The sequence below is a fragment of the Centroberyx affinis genome, unplaced genomic scaffold (genome assembly GCF_046629955.1).
Source record: "Centroberyx affinis isolate AG114_WGS23_722 - 3 ecotype Tasmania unplaced genomic scaffold, CSIRO-AGI_Caff_v1 ptg002685l_1, whole genome shotgun sequence".
NCBI classification, from domain to species: Eukaryota; Metazoa; Chordata; class Actinopteri; order Beryciformes; family Berycidae; genus Centroberyx; species Centroberyx affinis.
Genome location: NW_027280867.1, coordinates 247895 through 269183, shown reverse-complemented (window position 1 = coordinate 269183; position 21289 = coordinate 247895). Strand labels below are relative to the sequence as shown.

The window sequence follows — 21289 nt, the reverse complement described above, 5'->3', positions numbered from 1 at the left end:
TCTATCCTCTGTCTCATTGGATATATAGTTGTCCCTCCCAACTGCTTCTTCACCGACATATACTGTGCGTCATTTTGGCTCTTTGAATACTGATATCACGGCAGTTGAGGAGCCGGAATGGTTGACGTCAATCATACAGTTTTCTTCTCAACGCATTGTAAACAGCTGATTGGTGGCTCGCGACACAGAGACGCAGCCACAGTTGGTCGATCTATTTGCCAATCTTAAGTAAGGGGAGTGGCGAACTGAATAGAAACTTATGGCTCTCTCCGAAAATTTCCAAGAAATGACGTTGTGAAAGTCTGATGATATAAAAACGAAAGTAGCCTGATGGGCTCGTTGTCAGCACCATGTTGGAGCAAGGGTTAGTCTACCTCAAAACAATGAGTCACGTGTTCTTTGAGTTTAACACTTTAGAAGACATGTTACATGTTGTCTCAGCCCAGACGTGTCTTTTCATTGGGTTTCCACAAGCGAGGTTTCTTGCCAGAATAGATTCACAAGATATTCTTGATCTGGATCTGAACCACTCATTACTTTTGCTCCAAAAAGAGTTATCTTTTTAAAAATTCCATGTTTGCTGACATGAAATTAAACCTCCCTAGTAATTTATTATTGATGTCAGCAGCAATAGTTAAAACTTTGCTTGCAAAACTTTAACATTTTTAAGAATGCAGTCATCTGTGTTTTTGCAGTATATAGTAAGGAATATTAGGTGACTGTTTTTTTTTTTAAACACTGTGTTCTGTAGTGAATGTGTATTATATATATGCAGGTGTGTGCAGTGCTGCTGTTTGGATGGGGGGTGGGTGAGGGGTACAGGCAGGGTCGGCAGGGTTTGTCTTTGTTTTGATTCCCATTCATCGATGTGCCTGCAGGGGGTGCTATTTCACCTGTTATTTTATCTTACATTGTGTATCATGGCTCCTCTGGTTGAGGGACAGTCACAACTGTGGGCCAGTTTGCTGCCCCAAACATATTAGCCTCAACCTATTCACTGTAATAATCGATGTCAATTTTCATTCTGAGTTTAAGATAGCTGTAAACCCACTTGTACTAACAAGTAAAATCATCAATATAATTAAAATCAGTATTATAATATTAATAATATGAGTAACCTAAGTCCAGCTAAAAGAGTGGTACTGGTATGACATCGGTTTACCAATTAGCCAAGACTTACAGAATATTGTAACTACATGTAATTATTTTACTGTTTACAATGTGTCTTAACTATAGGTAATAATGCAGCAAACCATTTTATTGATTATGAAACAATGGGCCATAGGCCTACAGTAATACAGAAAATTTCCACAGACGGTTACTGTATACAGAGATTTAAAATACAATTTATTACCATTTAATGGATGCATATAAAACAACAACATTTAGTACTGATACAATAGTCCCTGCACTTTGAGAAAGGTGAGTCTGACCTGACAATAGTTTTGTGTGGGAGGGAAGGAAAGAGCAAGAGTGACAAAGAAAGACAATGAACAAGAGGGAAGATGTTGAATGGGAGACCTTGAGATCTTGGTTTCCTGAGACCAGTTTTTGTAATGTTGCTGCCAAATCTGTTAAAATTATCCAACTATTTTGTCTATTATACACAACACCAGATATTTTTCTAAGAGCAAAGGTTCAAATCTTACTCTCTACGGTGACTATTTGTTACAGATAACTGAGAGATTGCTTACAATGTGTCTGTAACATAATCCACTGGATTACTCTACCTCTCATATTTTCTTTTTACTTTTGGATTAGTTTGTCTCTATCAAATATAAAATAAAACAGACAATTTATTGCAATTTACAGACTATATGAATATCATTATCAACATAATCTCCAATCAGGAATAACCATTATTTCATATTGTGTAAAATGACGTTTGTGTCCACAATCACACAAACAAAAAGCTTTTTTACCTTTCAAACAAGTTTCTGAGTAATCCATTGTGAAATGACTCACTGATTAAAAATTATCTATAATCTTACATGTTTTCCCAGATTTTTCAGATTATATAAAGCCTGTTAAAGTAATTTGTTACTCACCATCCCTGGGCATAAATTGTTGTGTCAGTTAACAAAAAATTTAAAATAACTTAATAACTAAACAACTAATTTAGATATTTGTTGCCAATGGGGAATTAGCTAAGCCAGAGAGATAGCCGGTTCATTGATCCTTTATCTTAATGTATGGTGATGATCCCCTGCTCCCAGCTGTACTGGTTCACCATCAGGTCGTCGTCTTGCTTCATGGAACTGAGCAGATACTTGATGCCGGCTTTCACACCAGTCTTCACCCCTGCACCCAGGGCGTAGCCTGCCACCCCGGCTGTCCCCCCTGTGACTGCCATGAGCGCATCGGTGCCAAGGTCAACAGCGCTCAGGATGGCTCTCTCCTTGGCCGTCTCGGAGCAGTTGACTGAGGCGTAATACACAGCTGTGCCTAAGTTGTAGAGGGTGCTGACTGCCGGGATCCACTCCACCACATTGTAGACGCGCTCCTCCCTCTTGTTGATGCAGTTCCTTTGGGGGCTGCGCTTCATCCGTCTACCTGCAGCTGTAGGGAGTGAAACGTCCTCCTCCACGTTGCACTGGCGGATCCAGCATTCAGACTCTGAGGATTCTGAGGGCAGGACACGGCTGCCTTTCTTCAACACCGCCTGGTACTTCCCAGGTTTTAGTAATCCACCACGGGCCACACCAGCACACTGGACTCCCAGGCTCTCGCAGGCCCTCACAGCCTCCTCCAGCCCGCCCACTCCCTCCACAGCCTTTCCCAACAGCATGGTTCCATTCACCCTCGTCCAGCCCTCGCACACCTCTCCTTGCGTCCCCTGCTCAGAGGCTCCTGGTCCCATCCCACCCTCTCCAACCATGGCCAGCTGCTGGATGTTAAACATCACAGCCTCTATGTGGCGCTCTGCTTGAGCTTTCTCTGAGGACGATGCTGCTGATGCTGGTGCTGGTGTAGACGCTGGCTGGGTCATCCTCCTCTCTATCAGACCCCCCACTTCCATCAGGAGCTCCTCCACATCTGCCACTCCCAGCAGGTCATACAGCTTGAGCACCAGGGTCTGCGCCTCCTTTGGGCAGCCTGCCACTACCAACACGGGCACCAGAGAGAGACCCAGCAGCTCCTGGGGAAACATGGAGGAGGATGGGTCATCCATGGTGGAAGCAGACAGCAGCTCCTCACAGCTGACATTCCCTTGAATGTGAATATGGTCTTGCATCTGCCGCTTAAGCTTTGCCCCAAGAATGTTAATCATACGCTCTGCAGACCGGACTCTGTCTTCTTTCTGAATACCCGTCGCTGTATGACCAGCCTGTTCTACAGATGGGAGACCAAGGTGGGGTCGGGATCCCAGGAGAGGCTGCTGACCCTCTTTGGCTGTCCCTCCTTCCTCCTGGACGGTGGCACCTGGAAGCGGAGTGTTCCTCAGTGCCAGAGGAGGTGGGACCCTGCACAGAGCCTGCTCATTCAGCAGGACCTGGATCAGAATCAGCCACTTCAACTTGGAGTGCATCGTTCCGCTTGTCTGAGCCCCTTTCCAACAGCACTGCACTGGACAGAGGAGTCTGGAAAATAACAAAAGCCAACAAACTTAGCCCATGCGTCCTCATTGCACTTGTTGAATGTGAACAATCTCTGTCTGATGATGAAATAAGAGTTTTGTTTGCTTTGTGTGCTGTCATTGAAAGAGTTAGGCCTGTGAGCTTTACCATGTTTACCTAGTCTCACACAGAGTTTAACTGGCTATTTGCCAACTAGTTCACGGAGCCGTCTTTGTAGTTGTCCCTTTTCCTCCAGAAACAGCAAGAAAATATTGCATGCCTCACAAATTGGAAAAATGTTTTCCATATATACATACTTGCTAATTAAAATTAAAAAACATTTGACACTGATTGCCTGTAACTCTAAAAAGGTGTAGTGTAGGATTTCAAAATAATATGCTGTGTATTTTTAGGCCTTAAAAATATAAAATTTCAAAACAATATGCTGTGTATTTTTATGCCTTAAAAGTATACAATTTCAAAATAATATGCTGTGTGTTTTTAGGCCTAAAGAATATACAGCATATTATTTTGAAATCTTGAATAACAAGATTATTCCTTGGGGAAATCAGAGTGCTTTCCCTCTATGACCCCCTATGAAAACTACTGAAATCTTCAAGTTTTTCAGGTTAGAAGACAATTTCGGTGCAGAGAGGCTGAACATTGTAGGGAAACAAAAACAGATGGTCCACACTCCAATACTGAGACGGGACTGAAGCATTTCTGCATGTCCCTTCTTTGCACTGAATTAAAAATATTAAATTAAAAATAGAAATTATGTTTCACCCATAACTTCATAATTTCATTGCAGCTATTTGTCCAACACCTACCTTAAGAATTTGATCTGGAGTCCAGAGTGTAATAGTCAGACCAAGATGGCTTCAGCATGTAGGATGCTTTTTTTTTTTTTAAACTGAAAACATGCATAGCGATCTTCTTTCTCTTTGCCTCCAATGAGATTCTCTTCCTTTACAGATGACATCCCACAGCCCTCCCTCCATCTCCTCTGTCTTTCAGCTCCCTCTTCTTTTTTGAGTTGGCCTCATTGCTCAACAGGGAGATCAGGGCTAGAATATTGATTCACGTGGGGAAGGTCCATGTTTTCTAAAGCGTTTTTGTTTGTTTGCCTTGGCATCCTCTCATCCCCCCCCCCCCTCTCTCTCTATATATCTCCCTTCTCTCTCTCTCTCTCTCTCTCTCTCTCTCTCTCTCTCTCTCTCTCTCTCCTTTGCTGTAGTCGGTGGGTTTTGTTTTTGACCCACATTCTTGGCAGAAATCTCCCCTCATGCCCTGAGCAAATTTCTCTCTTTTGTGGTTAAGAAGTGAAATGAGGAAACAGGGGACTATCTGAGGTAACTAAACTACTCACAAATTAAAAGAAAATATACCAACCCCAAATCATAGCTGCACGATGTTTGTCACTGCAAAACAAACAGTTCACTCTCCCTGCATTTCGACATCTCAACACATTTCTATCTTCCGGTGCTTCTGAACTCCAGCTGAGAACAGACCTCTTTTACCCTCCGAGGTCCCATTCACTCACACCATAGAAATTGTAGATAAAAGTCCATCTCTTTGGCTGTCAGAGCTCCCAGAAGAGCATGGCCTTTGCCCCAGGGGATACATCAGTGTCATTTAGACATGTGACCTTACTTGACTCACTATGACTATGAGTTTCTGTTTTTATTCTGTTTTTAGATTCTAATAATCCTATCTGTAACATTGATGAGAATGCAGGCAAAGACAAAATGGACTCTCAACTTATGGCTAATACTCAACTTAGTAAGAAATAAATATAATTACTATCAGGGCTCTACAATGACATCTTTCCAATGAGTTATATGCCCCTAAATAGAACGAATGAGAGGCAGGGGAAAGGAATTTAAAAGCATGTAAAAATAGTAAAATGAAGTGAATATACTAATCTCCACATTCTCCACATGCTCCTTTCTCTGTTTCTACTGGTATTTGCACTGTGACCAATATTAAGGACAAAAGACCACTCTCATTTCCCCGGGATTCAAAGAATTTGGCCTGGTTTCCCCCCAATTCCACTATATCTCCCTCCCTCCGTCCCTCTCCCCCACTCCCTCTCTCACTTGCACACACACACACACACACACACACACTGCTCTTACAAATTAAATGGCTTAATTCTGAGAGAGTACTCATGTTTTTTTCCTGAGTGAGAGTGGAGCTATTTTACCCTTTTCAAAATGAGAGGCAAAGGCCCATTCAAGATCAAAATGGTCCACAGTGGACAAAAACAACACAGTGCAGGCAAGCAAACCTGTATTGGACCTTGCTGAAAAAAACAAGTCTTTATTACTGTAATAATGTGAGAGGATTTCTTTTTTTTTTTTTTTTTTTTTTTTTTTTTACATAGTAATGCAAAGGGAAACCTTCAAAATATCTTCAAAATTAAGATTCCTTGAAAAATGTGGCCTCTTAAGTTTCCCCTCAAAAGCTTCCAAATGTCTAATATCTAATGTGATATCAGTTATCATTTAATTATATCATAAATTAATCCATGGTGTATGTAAAAATCACTCAATCAGACTATTGATTGTAAAAAAAAAATAGGCCAAATGTCAGAGCGTACCTACATATTTTGAGATATATATAATACATCTCCTGAGGTATATTTAAGTATATCTATTCATCATATTAAAGTACAGAGCAATGATTTAGGTGATCATACCACTCATCATACATAAAGCTTTATTGGGATTTGAGCACTCCAGGCAGATCTGAACATCTCAGAGAGAGAAATGATCAATGAGAGGCATGTTGGAGCAGGCAGAGGGCATGCTTGTAATGTGCATGCTTGTGTGTGTGTGTGTGTGTGTGTGTGTGTGTGTGTGTGGTGTTTGGCTGAGATGCATTGATTTACAGCACTAGAGGGTGGTGTTTTACCATAAAAGACAGTCCTCTTGCATACAGCATGACTCTCCTGTTGCTAGACCTTCACTGCTGAAACAATACAGTCTTGCTGTGTAGTGATGAAGACATAAACACTCAAACGTTTAGGTCACACAGTCAAGATTAGCAGGCTTGAGCAAAGTGTGATGTACTGTGGACTGTCTTAAAGTTAAATGTGTAATTAACATAAGATGTAGACTCGTTCAGTGAGACCTTTTGTCATCATAAATGCATCCACCTCTTTCCACCTCTTTCATTCATTCCAGCCTGAGTATAAGGAAGCAGCCCACTAGGTTTTACCAAGACAAAACCAGCCTGTCGTGTGATTGTAAATAGGTAATTTGAGCATTTCTTATGTATTCATTTCTCTAGGGAATTTTGAGAATCAACTCCAGTTAGGAGATGGGAAAGGTCCCCCAGAGACCAATCAAAACATGCCAATGCAAACATGACTGTCCTACGCTCAGCTGTTGAGGTTTGATTACCCATCAGGATTTGTGTCTTGAGAGCATAGGCTCATTTATGGTGAGTCACCATTGTGATATATGTGATCACAGGGATTATCCCAGTACAATTATCGTGTCTTTGAGTCAAACCTAAATAATATATTAAATATAACACTCTCAAAATCATTTAAGGCATAATTTATCTAATAATCCAGAAACGTCCATAATAGCCTCACATTATCAAAGCAAATTATTCCGAAGAGTGGCAACAAAGCAACTAAGAAGGGAGTTGAAACTCCTTGCATCAAATTTTTTTGCTGGTGTTTACAGATCAGAGTAGCCTACACAAAAAAGTGAATGGTGAGTGTTTTGAGACATCCAACACAAGTTTACTTCAAACTCTGTGTCAAAACTCTAATAATTAAAATTGGAGACATTTTTCCTTTCAAATATCTATATGCTAACGCTACAGTATGTACTCTTTATCACTACTTACTGTTCCTATACTCCTCCCACATGGACATTTTATGATGTTGGGTGCCAAGCTTTGACTAAAGTGGAAATTGAATTTACAAGCTAACTGCATCAAAGATATTGTACTGTAACCACAAGGCAGCTGAGCTCATTGTGGACTTGACGTTACATTAGTGCATAGACGTGTTTTTATAATGTGTTTCAAGTAGGTAGAATTGAACTGCTTCTGGGACAGACAGTTCATAGTCTATTAGGTAATACAAATAAGATAGGCAAGAAAGAGAGGAGCGTAACAGCATAACACAATTAAGGCAGTGTGTGCAGATGGAGTTTATTTGTCAGCTCAACCATGTGGTGCATCCTGCAAACCAGATCAGCTTTTATCCTGATGTGAAGTCATAGAGCCTCAACATTTCAAAAAGAAGACAATATAATTCTAACAAAAAGATTCAAGTGAATAACATAAAGAATTAGAATTTTGTTTTCATGTAAGCACACTAAACAAACCTTGCACCAGGTTTGGATCTTTAGATGTTCTTTTAGTTCATACACAACAAATGTCCAGTGTTAACAAGTGTTGATTTTTCAGTGACAATTATTTGGAGATAACAAGTGTTGATTGAAGAGTTGTTTGTCCACTCATAGAGCTGATATGGCTCTGGGGCGGCTATTCAAAACTATCTAAAAGTGTCTCTGATGAGTGTGGACTTGTGTGTACACTGGCATAGTGTTGACAGTGACACTGACGACATTGCTGTGTATGATTTTCCATACATTTTACCAAAATTAAGCTTTGACAAGCTTGTGTGATACTTTAAAGACCGTACGTGCAACATTTAGTGCATCAGCACTCCTGTTACATTACTCTATTTTATTTTTCCTTGCTGAATCCTATTACTTTTGCTGCTGCAACGACGTCAGGAATTAAACATTTCTTCTCCTTTTCATCTTCTTAGATCTCATCCCGGTTGCACTGCCTTAATTACATGTCTGGTGCTTCGAGCTGCTCTCATCCTACATATTAATCATAATGACAAGGGGTGTGTATAGAAAACACACGTGAGGCTGGCTGACAGATGCAGACGTCTGGTCTAAAAAGACACAAAGCCTGGAGAGAGAAGAGAGTGACCTAAGTGATGCAAAGCGCCTCCAGAGGTGTTAATGAAGAGTGATCTGAGGTGCGACTGACACATTCTCACTTGGAAGAGCTGTGGGCACACATGCACCCACACACACAAATATCAAATATGTTTTTAACATTCAAAATAAATATATAATTTATACTATATAAATATACAAATGATATATCTAGATATAAATATTTGATATAAAATTTGGATATAAAAAGTACATAACGAGGAACTGCATTTGGCTACCATGTGCTCAACAATGCTGCGGGGCAAAGGGGAAAATGAATATCATCAGTCTTCAGAGACTCTCTCTCTTTCACACACACACACACACACACACACACACACAAACAGTACAATCTTACACCTCCAGAAATGAATCATGTTCTGTGACAAGGTCCAGAGTTTCACACACAGATGAATACAAGGTGTCTTAGGGGAGAATTCAGCCCTCATACAGACACACACAAGATACACACTGTCAGACTAACACAATAAACGCCAATAACCTGGGATTAGCACCACTACTTCACTGTGCAATAAAAAGCAGTCTAATTTTAACTTCTCGGTAAGGCTCCCGCTCAGTCCTGTCTCCACACGAAGCCTCCAACTGGGCCACGTTGTGACTGGTAGGTTTTTGGAGGCTGGGGCTTAAGCGCACATCAGCCAAAGTGTCCACTGACCATCCAGTTTCCTAACAAACTTGAGGCCAGTCAGTCGGCATTTATAGACTACTCATATTGCCAATGCAAGAGAGGGTTTCCCTAACCAGGATAAATAGGTAAAACAGAGTGAAGCATTGTATATCTTTGGCCTGTTTCATGTTATGAGCCTACAATTGTGTTATGTGGAGGGAAGAGGGCTGTCAGATGAATTCCAGGCAGTGAGAGTGAACTGGTCATCAATCCTGAGGCGTGTAGGAGGTATTTAGCTCTCTGCTGGGTCTGACACACAGGCCGGTGCCAGTGTGGAAAAGACAGCAGCATCCGCTCGTCAGGAAGGCAAGGCGCACATCTGTTCCCAAGTGCAGCACGTGCACACAGGCAGTTTACACACCCTGTTTCTTCTGGGACACACGCTGCTTCGTGTTGAGAATATTGGGCTGTCAGCAGGGAAACTCTCACCAAGAAAGGCAAAAAATGTCGCTGAGATCATGCAGATGAAGGAATGGAAGGGATAGAGACTCTGATGTGTACATGATATAACGTTTGTCCACACTGAACCACAACACATCCCACACGTTTTGAACATTGTGCAACCTTTAATTCATTGAGAAACGTGTTGGTGTGGCAGCAGGTTGGGAGATAGCACTTTTCAGTGCTATTCAGGGCAAATGGCACATCATTCTCTGTTGTCTCTGATGTACGAGCCTGCACTTCTCAAACAGGAATGGGATTGGCGACAGTCACATAATTATTGGGTTTAAAAGGCCTATAGACCAACCTTTAGGACCATTGTGAGTAATATTAAGTAGGCCTATGGTGAGGTATTGGTCAACTATTTTCAGCTACAGGCTTACACAGAAATATTGTATAACAACCTGTCACATAAAGTTGATTTATCTTTCATAACAGTGCAATGTAAAGTTGATTTATCTTTAATATTAAAAAATCATCAGTGCAATGATTTGTTAGGGAACAGTTGTTTGTTTTATTTTCTTGAACTGCATCATCATTTTTGCAAACAACCAAGCGCATGCAATCTTCAATTACATATTTGTTGTCTCTTTTAGTGTCAATTTCAACAGGAGACATCTTGAAGAAGATGCTACAAACTGGGAGGGAGAAGTAGTTTGTGTGTGGAGGGGTGGGGGGGCATCGCGGGTGGGGCTCTGATTGGATTACAAGTGTGCTGAAGTACTATAATAATTGAGATAGGCTGAACAGAAATACTTGTTCTGAGTTGAGCCTCAGAGAACCTGGAGAACATAACACCAAGTATTTAACAGCCCAGATACCAGTTTACTGTAGCCTATAGGAACAATACAGGATATCATCGCTAACAGGTAAGATGATATTTTCATAAATTTGCAATAGATTACTGAATTATTATTGTATAGATTATTGTCATTGTTGCATGGAATCTTTCTGTTCTATATAGATTATTGTCATAAAAGTGCAATACATCATAGCCTATTATACTACCCTATCAGTCACAGACGGAATAAAGGTAGGTAGCCTATATCCTGACAAAACTACATTTATTTTAATTGTTTCACGAGACATTAATGTTAATGGTTAATTGGACGAATCAATTAATTGACTGATTGAGCGCGTTCATTAGTTTGAAATGGGTCTGTTTTGCATTAAAGCCCTTTGCTTGATAATGGGAAACACATAAAAAGGCTGTAGCCTATCCAATTCAATTCTGCATCCATACACTCCCCTCCAAAACACCACTACGCTGCTTATTATGTCTTTATAGTACAGCCTAGACTGTGTATGAAATATATTGCCATATCGTCATCCATATCCTATAACCTACCTATTGCTCCCTAACGAAATCTCGTATCATATATCTATAATATTCCTGTCGGGATTTATGTGTCTGTGGTAATCAATAGTGAGTTTATTGTGACATTATTGTACTTTATGGCATTTATGTCCCCTGTGACAATCCGTTACTGCTCCTACACAGACTTAGTTTAGCTGTGATATTTGGGAAGTGTCCTTCTAAAAATCTATTATAGGATTACTACGAATCGATTGCGCAATGATTACGAGTCGCGTAGTTGGATGCGAGTGCCATGAAGCCTTGGCTGATCAGAACTAACATCTTCAAGGTGTTAATACTTAACCTGAGTGCCGTTTTGACATCAGGTTGCAGGATTCCGCGTGCTGAACTTCCCCAACAAGAGTAGCCTATTTACCAAGAATTAACATGAGCAGCATGTAAGTTGGTCTGTTGTCGAAGAAATATCGCACTTGCAACCTTGTTATGTGAAAGAACTGGTCCTGGATCTCTTAGGCAAACAGACTGAGGCACTGAGCTGATTAAAAATATCTGAAAAAAGTTAAGTCTGAAAAGACTAAAGCAGTGCTTCAAAGTCTGTGGCAGACTGGTCATACAGAAAGAGCGTTTACTAGAGCAGCCTCACGTTACTGCTTCATGACAGAAATTACAGATAACATTGCAATACATTAAATAACAATTAATACAAAATGATTACGCGAGTGCTCTACAGTTAATGCACAATTAATTGCACTGCATTATATCAGCTGAATAACAATACAGCTATTCCACAGTACCGGTAAACACAGTTAAACTCCTGCAGTGCTCTCGGCTCCGCACTCCGCCCGCCCAATAATAAAATAAAAACAAACATAACGATCGTTTGATTCAACTTAAGCGCATTCATAAATTAACAATGTTTGTACAAATAGGCGAGCGCAACAACAGAAGGCATGGCACGGTAGTGAAGCGTGATTGCTAACGGGGGGACATTTATCACTTGACGCTCCTGACGTCGTTAAACTTCCCACCTGAAACACCGACCGGAACAAATCTGTCGTTCCGCTGGCTACAGAGAGGAGTTTAACCAAAGACTCAAGGGGCAAAAGTTTGCTGTTGCATGAGAAATGGCTGCAGCAGGAAAACTCTACCTCGCAGCCTAATCTTGTGTAAATGTTTTCTACTTTACATCTAATTCTAGAGTAATGGAGAGAACTGCCAACAGCTGGACTCTGGCTACGCTGACTGCCTTGGTTTTCCTGCTCTCATGCCCTGTGAGGTCTTGGTGTAAAGAAGACACTTACAAATTACTGACAGAGGTATAACTTACACATCGATCTTACATCCATCTGTTGATTTATACAAATTCATGTGAGTCAAGTCAACAATTTCCCTGTCCTGGGTGGAAGTGAAAATGTGGTATGCAAATTGGCAGATTGGCAGGCCTGGTGTTTATTGCCTCTCATTTTGCTTTTCAGAATAAGCCGGAGTGCCTCCCTAATGATTTTGCAGATCTAAAGAGATTCAGTAACATTGATTACGACAGCTTTGTGGGTCTGATGGGAAGGAGAAGTGCAGGTAAATATCCTGCCTCTTGTCTCTCGTTCATTCAAACAGTAAGCTACGCTTGCTGGTCACACCTCCTCCTATTAGTACTCTCAGGAATTCTGCCACCCTCCTGCCTTCATTGTCCTATAGGCTTTTGTAGCCTGCTCATCTGTCATCTTACCCATGGCTCCTTTTTTTGCAGACCGCAGAGGCACTCCCATATCAAGAAAAAGTAAGACCGTTAAGTTGTATTCAGTGCAGAGCCAGTATCCAATATTTTGCTGTGATGATCTCACCTAATAGCCTATTTCTTTGCTGCTCATCTCATGCAGGAGACTTGGATGACTTCTTCACTAGTCTCTTGGGACGCAAGACCTCAGAACCAAGTGAGTGTCAGCAAACAAGATTGCTCTTGTTGCTCCACACTTCAACAAAAGTGAAAGCAATTTATTTGCTTCTTCTTCCAGTATTCTATTGATTGTCACCGCTCATTGGAGCGTGTTTGTTGATATTTGACATTTCATCCATAACAGGAGTAAAAACTCCCAGTATTACTAACCTGATACTCATTAGGCCCACTTAAAAAAGCTTAAAAATGTTAATAGCTTATTCTAAGATGCAGTGCTTGCAACCATTTCTCTTTACTTCATACAGTTATGAGTATTGAAAGAGTGGACAAAGTTGTAGGCCTACTACTAGTAAATCTAGCTAATCCTATCAGCTAAATGTCATATTCACAAGTGTAAATATACCAAAAATATACCCTGGTGCCTCCTATTACACAATAACAGGCACAATAGCAACATCTTGTGGATGAACAGGGCTCCTGCTGAGTCAGGATGATATCCAGCCACAGACTGCAGGTCACATATTTAAACCGTATTTGTTCTTTGTATGTGATTTCTTTGTATGTGTCATCCCTGCACAGGGGGTGACTATTCACAGGCAAGAGGAGGCCTTTTCGTCAATCATGGGAGGCTGCGGTAATAAATCTAACTTGATAATTAAAAACTTAAACATCTTTTAAGTAGGCTATAGCCCAGCTCACATAGGATCATGTTTCAAATCATTGCCTTAATTGCAACAACTATCTTTTTTTTTTTTTTTTTTTACATAATATACCCCCTGTGAGCTGGTTTCTCATCAGTCTAAAACAAAGGTTTTCAAATTTACCTAAGTGGGAATTTGAATTTGACAATTTCCAAATTGGATTTAATAAAGCAAGACAAATGGGGCTACTTATCACATTGTTGTTCTAGCCTTAGACTGTGCCATCATACATTTTCTAAGCAACATCCTACACAAATTATCTCTAAATAAAAAATGTACCTTTCTTCTATATAAATCCAAAACACTGGCATTATCCAAACAGGTGTTTGGAGAATACTTGTAGGTTTGTGTGGAGAGATCAGCAGCAAGAGGCCCGGTCATGTTCTGTACTGCATTCTCCTCCTGCTGCGAGGTCTTCTAAGCTCATGGAGTCTCTGCCCGTCTCTCTTGTTCTCTCTACTCAGGTTTCAACGCTTTGTGTAGTGGGGCCGTCACGTCTCTTCCCATCAGCCTCTTGCACAGACCGTATGACCTTCAGTCCTGCACACTGCTGATGGATCCTCATAAATATCAAGTGGTTTACAGAATTAAAGACATTGTTAAGCATCTAGGCTATCTGAGGAGAGGTGAAGAGAAACATATTGACCGTGCATGTATGCTTTTTACCGTCGCTGAAAAATGCTGATGTAATGACAAATCAAAAGTACAATATCATGTAAAAAAATTTTAAAAGAAACCAAGATGTACAATAAAATATGCATTTATTTATGATTAAAGTACCATTCACTGAAAAAGACACCACACACCAATCATAATGTGTGATCACACATTCACACAAACTCATTAACACACTGATTCTGACAATTTAGATGTCAATACCAACATAAATAAATCCCAAGTATAAATACAGTACTGTACATCATTCCCTTTGACAAAATTAGAACATGGAATGAATTAGATTGTCAAGGACTGGACGTTTTCTACCAATACATTGGTATCAGAGACCAGAGATGGTTGTTATCAGTTAAGTTTTTGGGCCAGCAGAACTTGGATCCATTGATCATCAGAATCTGTATAGCAAATATGAGATAGGTCATTATTTTGTAAGTGTTATGGTTGAACAGATGAATTAACTTAATAAACGTGCATCGATTTCAAAAGAAATCAATATATAATACATACCGATTTGGTTTAAACTGGTCTTTTTATGTTTTTTTAATACAAAAACACAACTGAACATGCTCTGTGCTCATGTACAGAGGGAATATAAGTGTAAACACTTAGAAAAGGCATCTTAATAGGCATTGGTTACCTCATATACAATTTTCACCAAGGATGAGAATAAAAGGTCTTATTGAAGTGTTTTAAAAAAACAACTAATTAGTAACACTCAAAAGTGCATTCAAATGTTTTTCACAATATATTGCAATATAACACAATCACTCATTTGTTCTATTAAAAAATAAAATTACCTAATCATCACTGAATCCTGCTTCATGCCAGGTCATTCTCACCTATTCTGTATTTGGTAATTATCTCCCATAAAATTAATTCATAAGCATGAACAGGATCCTTGTTTGGTTATAAAGTAGTAAAGGAACTGTTCTTAGTACTTCACTTAGAATATACACTATGTACTAATCAAAAAGGAAAATGTCTGATCAACCCAGATCTAATTAATTAAAAAATTACACAATATTGTCAAAACTAAAATTGTGGAAAGAACATTTCTTGCTTACTCAAAAAAGGTTGTCATGAACAAGTTGTCCAGTGGCTTGGCCAAAGGCCATTCTCCCTATATCAGAGGGATGCAATAATATTTTACTCCATCTGAAAGCATCATCACAGTGCAAAGTCATGTGTGCAGCTGATGGCTCATACAATCTCAATTTGCAAGGCACAACCTAATGAGTCTGGGAAGATGAGGGGAACAAAGGCCAGTAACACACTACCAATGTTCAGCAGCCGGGGAACATCATACACCAACAGGGCCAGAAAAATCTGCCAGTCTGCAGTGTTAAAGAAATATTTTTCTCTCAAACACACTAGTATGAAGTTAAAGAAAAACGTATATCTGGTGGAACATATCCAGTGCCAGTATCAGCAATTAAGGCAGGGAACAGCAACCATGTACCACGGAGGGCCGAAAGTATGTAGGTCACATACTTTCAGCTCTCTGTAGCACATGGTTGCCAGTCCCTGTGTTAAGTCAAACAGGTCCATCCAGTGAGGAACCACCTTGCTGTATTGAGTGGTACATCAAGTTCTTCTGGGCTTGTAGTAGTCAAGCTAGTTAAGGATAAACCACCAGCAGATCAATCTTGCCCTGGGGCAACTATCACCTGTATTGTAAAAGCAAAGCCTTGTTGAGAATATATGGATTAAAAGGTGCTTTAGTTAATATTCAAATGAATATAACTTACAGATGGCTATGAACAAAGCAGGGCCTAATTACTGTCAACTTGTCAAAAAGACACTAAGTGGTAAAACCACTTAACAAACCTGAAAAAACAAGGATACAAGTGATAAATCACCCCTTAGCCTTAAAACCAGTCTTGCAGTCACAGTACAAATCAATGGTAATCCTTCGACCAGAAAATTCTTCAGCGCTGCACTTCTATGTGAGAACACCAAAGTTGACTTTGCTTGTTCATTCTGGTAATCATAGCACACTTCTACAGAAGTAGAAAAACAAACATTCTGAAGCACACTGTGGTCCTCCCAAATGATCACTTTTCTGGGACACACCCACACACACACAGTGCTACTGTTTGTTGTCCAATGGAGCAGCAGGAGGGCCTTCATCAGCTGCAGGAGGAAGATTTGCATCCTGTTTCTTTTCAGTCCTGGACGGATCTTCCCTCTCTCCTCTCCCTTTCTCTTGGGAAGTCAGCTCGTTGGTACCTGAAGCATCCCGGGAAACTGCTAATTCCTCAATGTTGTAGCCCAGCGGGGCGGGGGGCTGGTAACGGTATCTGTAGCCAAAGGCACGCAGGTGGTATGTGTAGTACTCCAATAAATACATGAGTGAAGCATCTACGTAGTGGAAAGACACGGACAGGTCCGAGCAGCAATTTGGGCCCTGAGGACATTGTAGAAGAAAAGAGTATTTGGTTATGCTACATTCCAATAACATCAAAAGACCACATTTTATATGCGCACAAAACAAATGCTCAACAGTAAGGTGGCACACACCCACTGGCACCTAAGGATTTTAAGGCAGAGCAAATTGTCTGCTTCATTGTATGAGATAATCATGACATCAACTGACCAATAGTTAAATTTCTACTGGCCTATCACTAGTTTTTTTGTTAATCCATTACTATGTTGATCTAGCCAAATATGACAGTGCTTTAAAATTCTGTCTGTCATGCGAATAGTTTGAAGTATTTAAAAAGAAATGACCAAAACCGTATGGACTGTGTCTTCATTTATTCTTTAAACATGTAAGTTGAAAAAGACGAATATGTGTCAGCCCTCGGCTGAGAGACTGATGATGAGGGCTGAAACGCATTCCGTAAGCGTTGCTGTGTTTTAAGAGTAAATGAAGACATTAGTCCATACATTTGGAGTGGTGGTCATAACTTTTTTAATTCAGTATCTGTTGGACTTTGCACCCAATCTAAGGCGTATTCTTTGACATTTTATCCTGTTTGAGCTGGGTGCTCTATTTCCTCATCTTCGTTTCTAGTTAAACAATTCAGGAAAAACAGGCTTCACTAAGTAAGCTAATCAATCAAACGGATAAGCTAATGCATCATTTACTTTTGTCAAGCTTAACCCAATACAAATCTGACATATAGCCTAATCCATGGAAAAGTTAGCAATGCTGAGGTTGTTTCATACGAGTGTAATACTAAACAGGCAATTACTTCCAGAATAAACAGAAATTCAACAAAGCTTGCTGCACTTGCCTCTGAGATGGGGTAGTAGCAGTAGCTCCAGTACCAGAAGCTCTTAGGGAACTTGGCAGTGAGGTGCTGCTCAGGGACAAAGGGGTGAAAGGTCTCCCTGTGCATAGTGTCTCTAGAGTCTCCTGCCTGCACCCCAACTTTCTCCATGCACTGCCCCATTGCCAAGTCTTCTACAGAGGTAGTGTGAGTGCACACCTTGTTTTTGAAACCCTCTACGAATCTCCGCAGAGCCTCTTTACTCAGCACATAGCCCGCACCCCCACTCATGTAGCCCTGCTTGGTGTAGGGCTTGAATCTTCGGCCAAAGTACACAGGCTCATCCGGCGTGCGGTTTGCGAGAACCCAACGTAGGTTGTCCACGATTACATAGGTATCGTCGTCAGCCTTGAGAAACCAATCGGCCTCGTGGCCGTGATGCTCATAGGCATAATGGTACGCCCGGATCGTCTTCCAGTAGAGCTGGTCCCGGCCTTCCTTGGTGCCCAAGCCCACAGTGGGGAAGTCAGGGTCGTCCACAGAGCTCATGAAGACCACGATGTTGCAGTGTCGACTCCATGTGGACTTCACATGCCGAGCCTTCTTCTCCAAATTGTTGGGGCCAGTCATTACCCAGCAAAGAATGCGAACCTTTTTGTATAGCTCATCTGCCATGCGGCTATCCTCACCTGGGGAGGGAACGTGTACGTTAACACTACATTTTACATGGTATCCCTCTATAGTATTCTTTGTACTGTCATCCATTTCCAATTACTGCAACTAATTAGGCTACATTGTTCTACATACAGTATGTCAAAAACTGAAACTACTGAACATTGCACATGGCTATCATATCAACAAAGAATCTAAGAAAGAATGTGCCCTTGGCACATTCATCTAAAATAGATGTCAATTAAAGGTGATTACATTTCTTTAAAAAAAAAAAAATAGGTTGTCTAAGTTTTACTTGTTAGGCAAGAAATGCATTTATATGTCAACTTACAAGGTAACAACTTACAACGTTTGTTTTGTACTGGTGTGCTAAAAAACCTATATACCTATGCAACAATTGCCATACAGTGTGTGTACCTGTGTGATGAGGGTGGTTCAGGTTGAACAGTGCAGACCTCTCCTTCTTCCAGACCTTCCTCTCTTCCTCAAGTTCATGCTGGTCGTTAAGAGGTTTGTCCAAACCACTGGGATGGCGAGCTGAGAAACTCTTCTCAAACCACACCTGCCGCAGGAATACGTAGAGTGTGAAGGTTCCCACCAGGAAACCGGCATAGAAAGAGAATCTGGATCCCAAGGCCTTCATGCTGGACCAAGTTTCTCGATTTGAGTCGTTTAACTTGGCAAGTGCTGTTCAGGAGAGGAAGGAAAATAACGTAACCTGCTGTTTCATTTCAAAGGCCCGAGTCACCAACTTGAAGTTACTGTCATACTGCTTTCGTTGGCGAGGCTTGTGAATGACTGTCTGGACGAGCTATGACAGCGTTACAGCTAAGCACAAAGTGTCACTCCCCAAACTGGGGTGTGGTTTACTCACCAGACTTGACGCTGTCACCATTGCGCTCGTTATCCAGCTACTACTTCATCGTTGTGGAAAACCTTATCAATTTTGATAGGTTATAGCTGTGCAATTTTTGGCCATGGCGTTACAGTTAACGTTATTTCACAAGAATGGTAGGTTAGCTTAGCTGGCCACCTTGCTAAAGGCTTCTATCGTGGCAAGATACCTATCTGACCTTAACAACACAAACAAAATGTTTCGTGAGATACAAAATGCAGATGCCATAGATCATCGATCATCGTTGTTTCTTGGCCTTAGTACCTGGGCCAGCTGGCGTTAGCTAGCTGGCTCGATCGACACTGCTAACTCCATAGCTAACTTAGCGATCTGCTTTAAGTTCGCGTTAAGTTAACTTGACTAACGTAAACGTTACAGTGTTAGCTAGACTGCCAAACTGCCCGCTGAAATAGCAATTGACTACCAGTAGCCCCGCGGTTTAACGAAAGTGTAGACTTAAAAACAGGTATATAAAATTGCACAAACTACCCCGAAGTTATCTGCCTGGTGTCTGCCTACAGCGTCAAGCCAGCCAGGATAAAAAGTAATACATCCAGTGATGGATTTCAAAATAAAAGGACAACATAGGTTGCCACGTTTTTGAGTACTAAAAGGGCACCAAAAACAATATGTTTTGTGGACTTGCTTGGACTCTTCGTCAGGTCAAGTCTTTTTCATGTTGTTTTCAAGTCAAGCACCTGATATCAAGTGATGTGCGTATTCTTTGATGCTAACAAATCAGCTTCTCCAAATTCTCTATCTTTGATGTAGGTAACTTATCTTACATACTGTCAAGGGCCACATTAGACAGTGCAACAGACCAAAATACAGGCACCGCTGCTTTAACCTGCCTTGTAGTCCGTGTCGGTGTCAAGTCAGCTCGAATAAGCGATCACTGAAATGTGACTGTCATACTGTATATGATTGGCTGTCAAAATTCAGACAAATTTGACAAATTGAAAGCTTTTACTTTGAAGGAAAAAAACTACTAACTACCGGTATTTTCGCAATCTCTGGTAGCTTGATGTCCTGCAACCAAAATAACGGGGTAACTTCCGGCTTTCTTGAAAATATAAACGCAATTCCTAACTTGAAACTACCAGAGACATTGCGCATGTCCATCGTAGTGAATGAAATGACCAAGCGAACTTTTACAGTGTGTCCGTGTGTGTTAAACAGACGCAATAAAAGGATCACATGGAAGTCATTCTATTTATTTAAAAAAAAAAAAAAGAGTACAAAGATCGTCTACGTTTTACTACGTTTACTCAAGAAATGCTAGCGTGTGTGAACTCATAGACAGGACCATTAAGTTTTAAAGCTTAAATTCACCCACCATTTCCGCATTATCTTTATTGTGTTACACTTGAAAGAATATGGGTGTGTTATGGTCTACAGTGTGAATTCGTACATTGCATATTACTTCCTTTGAATTACAACAGTACATTAGTGGCCCGTCAGTCAATGCGCTATACGTTTCTAACTGTCTGAATTACTAATTCTTCCAATTTTGCAGGTTGTATTCAGTGGTCAGATGTCAAAGTTTCAAACTTAACCTATTGAAAATCTAAAGAGCAAACCTAATGTTTAGATGCACCAGTGACCTCAAAACATGTTGTAATGACGTTATTTTAAGCTTCTACGAGCATCCTGTAGCCAGAGAACAAATCTATAGAAAATCTGTTGAACATTTGTTATCTCTATCCACTATACAGTCGCCTACACAGCCGCGCGCGCACAGATACAATTATAATACGTAATTCTAAATAGTATACATATAATGTAGCCTACATTTTACATATTGTTTGCATATCAAATAAACAATACCTGGTTAACTTTAACAATACATCCACAACTCAATTTTAGTTGTCACTTCGTCTCAGTCTATGTGTAGAACTCTGGCAATCAATTCATGAATGACAGATGTCATTCCCATGTTTTATCTTATGTGGCAGGGCGACCATGTCATTTATATTTCAATGGATTGGGCCTTTAAATGCATGTGAGCAGTATATTGATCTAATGCTACAGATAAGACAAATCTAATATTATTAGCCCATAACATAAAAAATAAACAGTGCAATGTTATTCAGAGGAATCCTATGGCATTTTTTATTTCAAATGAACAAGTAAAGAGCGTTCAAAGACTTATATTTACAAGGCAGCTCAAAGTGACTTGATGACTTTTCAGACTGTGAAGCCAATATTGTGTTCCTGATTATACAGCTGCAACCAAGCACACAGTACAATACTT

General features: G+C 40.5%; 3 protein-coding genes across 4 annotated transcripts; 1 reads left to right on the top strand and 2 right to left on the bottom strand.

The window, feature by feature from the left end:
- Positions 1-2185: 2185 nt before the first annotated feature.
- apof (apolipoprotein F) lies at positions 2186-3529 on the bottom strand. Its single transcript, XM_071535289.1, has one exon. The coding sequence runs from the start codon at positions 3527-3529 to the stop codon at positions 2186-2188; it is 1344 nt and encodes a 447-aa protein (XP_071391390.1).
- Positions 3530-12185: 8656 nt separating this feature from the next.
- On the top strand, positions 12186-14206 carry tac3b (tachykinin precursor 3b). Its single transcript, XM_071535263.1, has 6 exons — positions 12186-12299; positions 12459-12558; positions 12731-12760; positions 12861-12914; positions 13457-13511; positions 14043-14206. The coding sequence occupies exons 1-6, from the start codon at positions 12186-12188 to the stop codon at positions 14059-14061; spliced, it is 372 nt and encodes a 123-aa protein (XP_071391364.1). The 3' UTR covers positions 14062-14206.
- Positions 14207-14340: 134 nt separating this feature from the next.
- On the bottom strand, positions 14341-19542 carry c1galt1lb (core 1 synthase, glycoprotein-N-acetylgalactosamine 3-beta-galactosyltransferase 1, like b). Of its 2 annotated transcripts, none has more exons than XM_071535271.1 (4): positions 19015-19542; positions 18558-18827; positions 17493-18157; positions 14341-16660 (listed from the first exon to the last, which is right to left on the bottom strand). In XM_071535271.1, exons 2-4 carry the CDS (start codon positions 18781-18783, stop codon positions 16343-16345), a joined length of 1209 nt encoding a protein of 402 aa, XP_071391372.1. In that variant the 5' UTR covers positions 18784-18827; positions 19015-19542; the 3' UTR covers positions 14341-16342. The 2 variants fall into 2 exon arrangements, with proteins under 2 accessions (XP_071391372.1, XP_071391373.1); XM_071535272.1 differs by having other exon boundaries at positions 17688-18157.
- Between the last annotated feature and the right edge of the window lie 1747 nt (positions 19543-21289).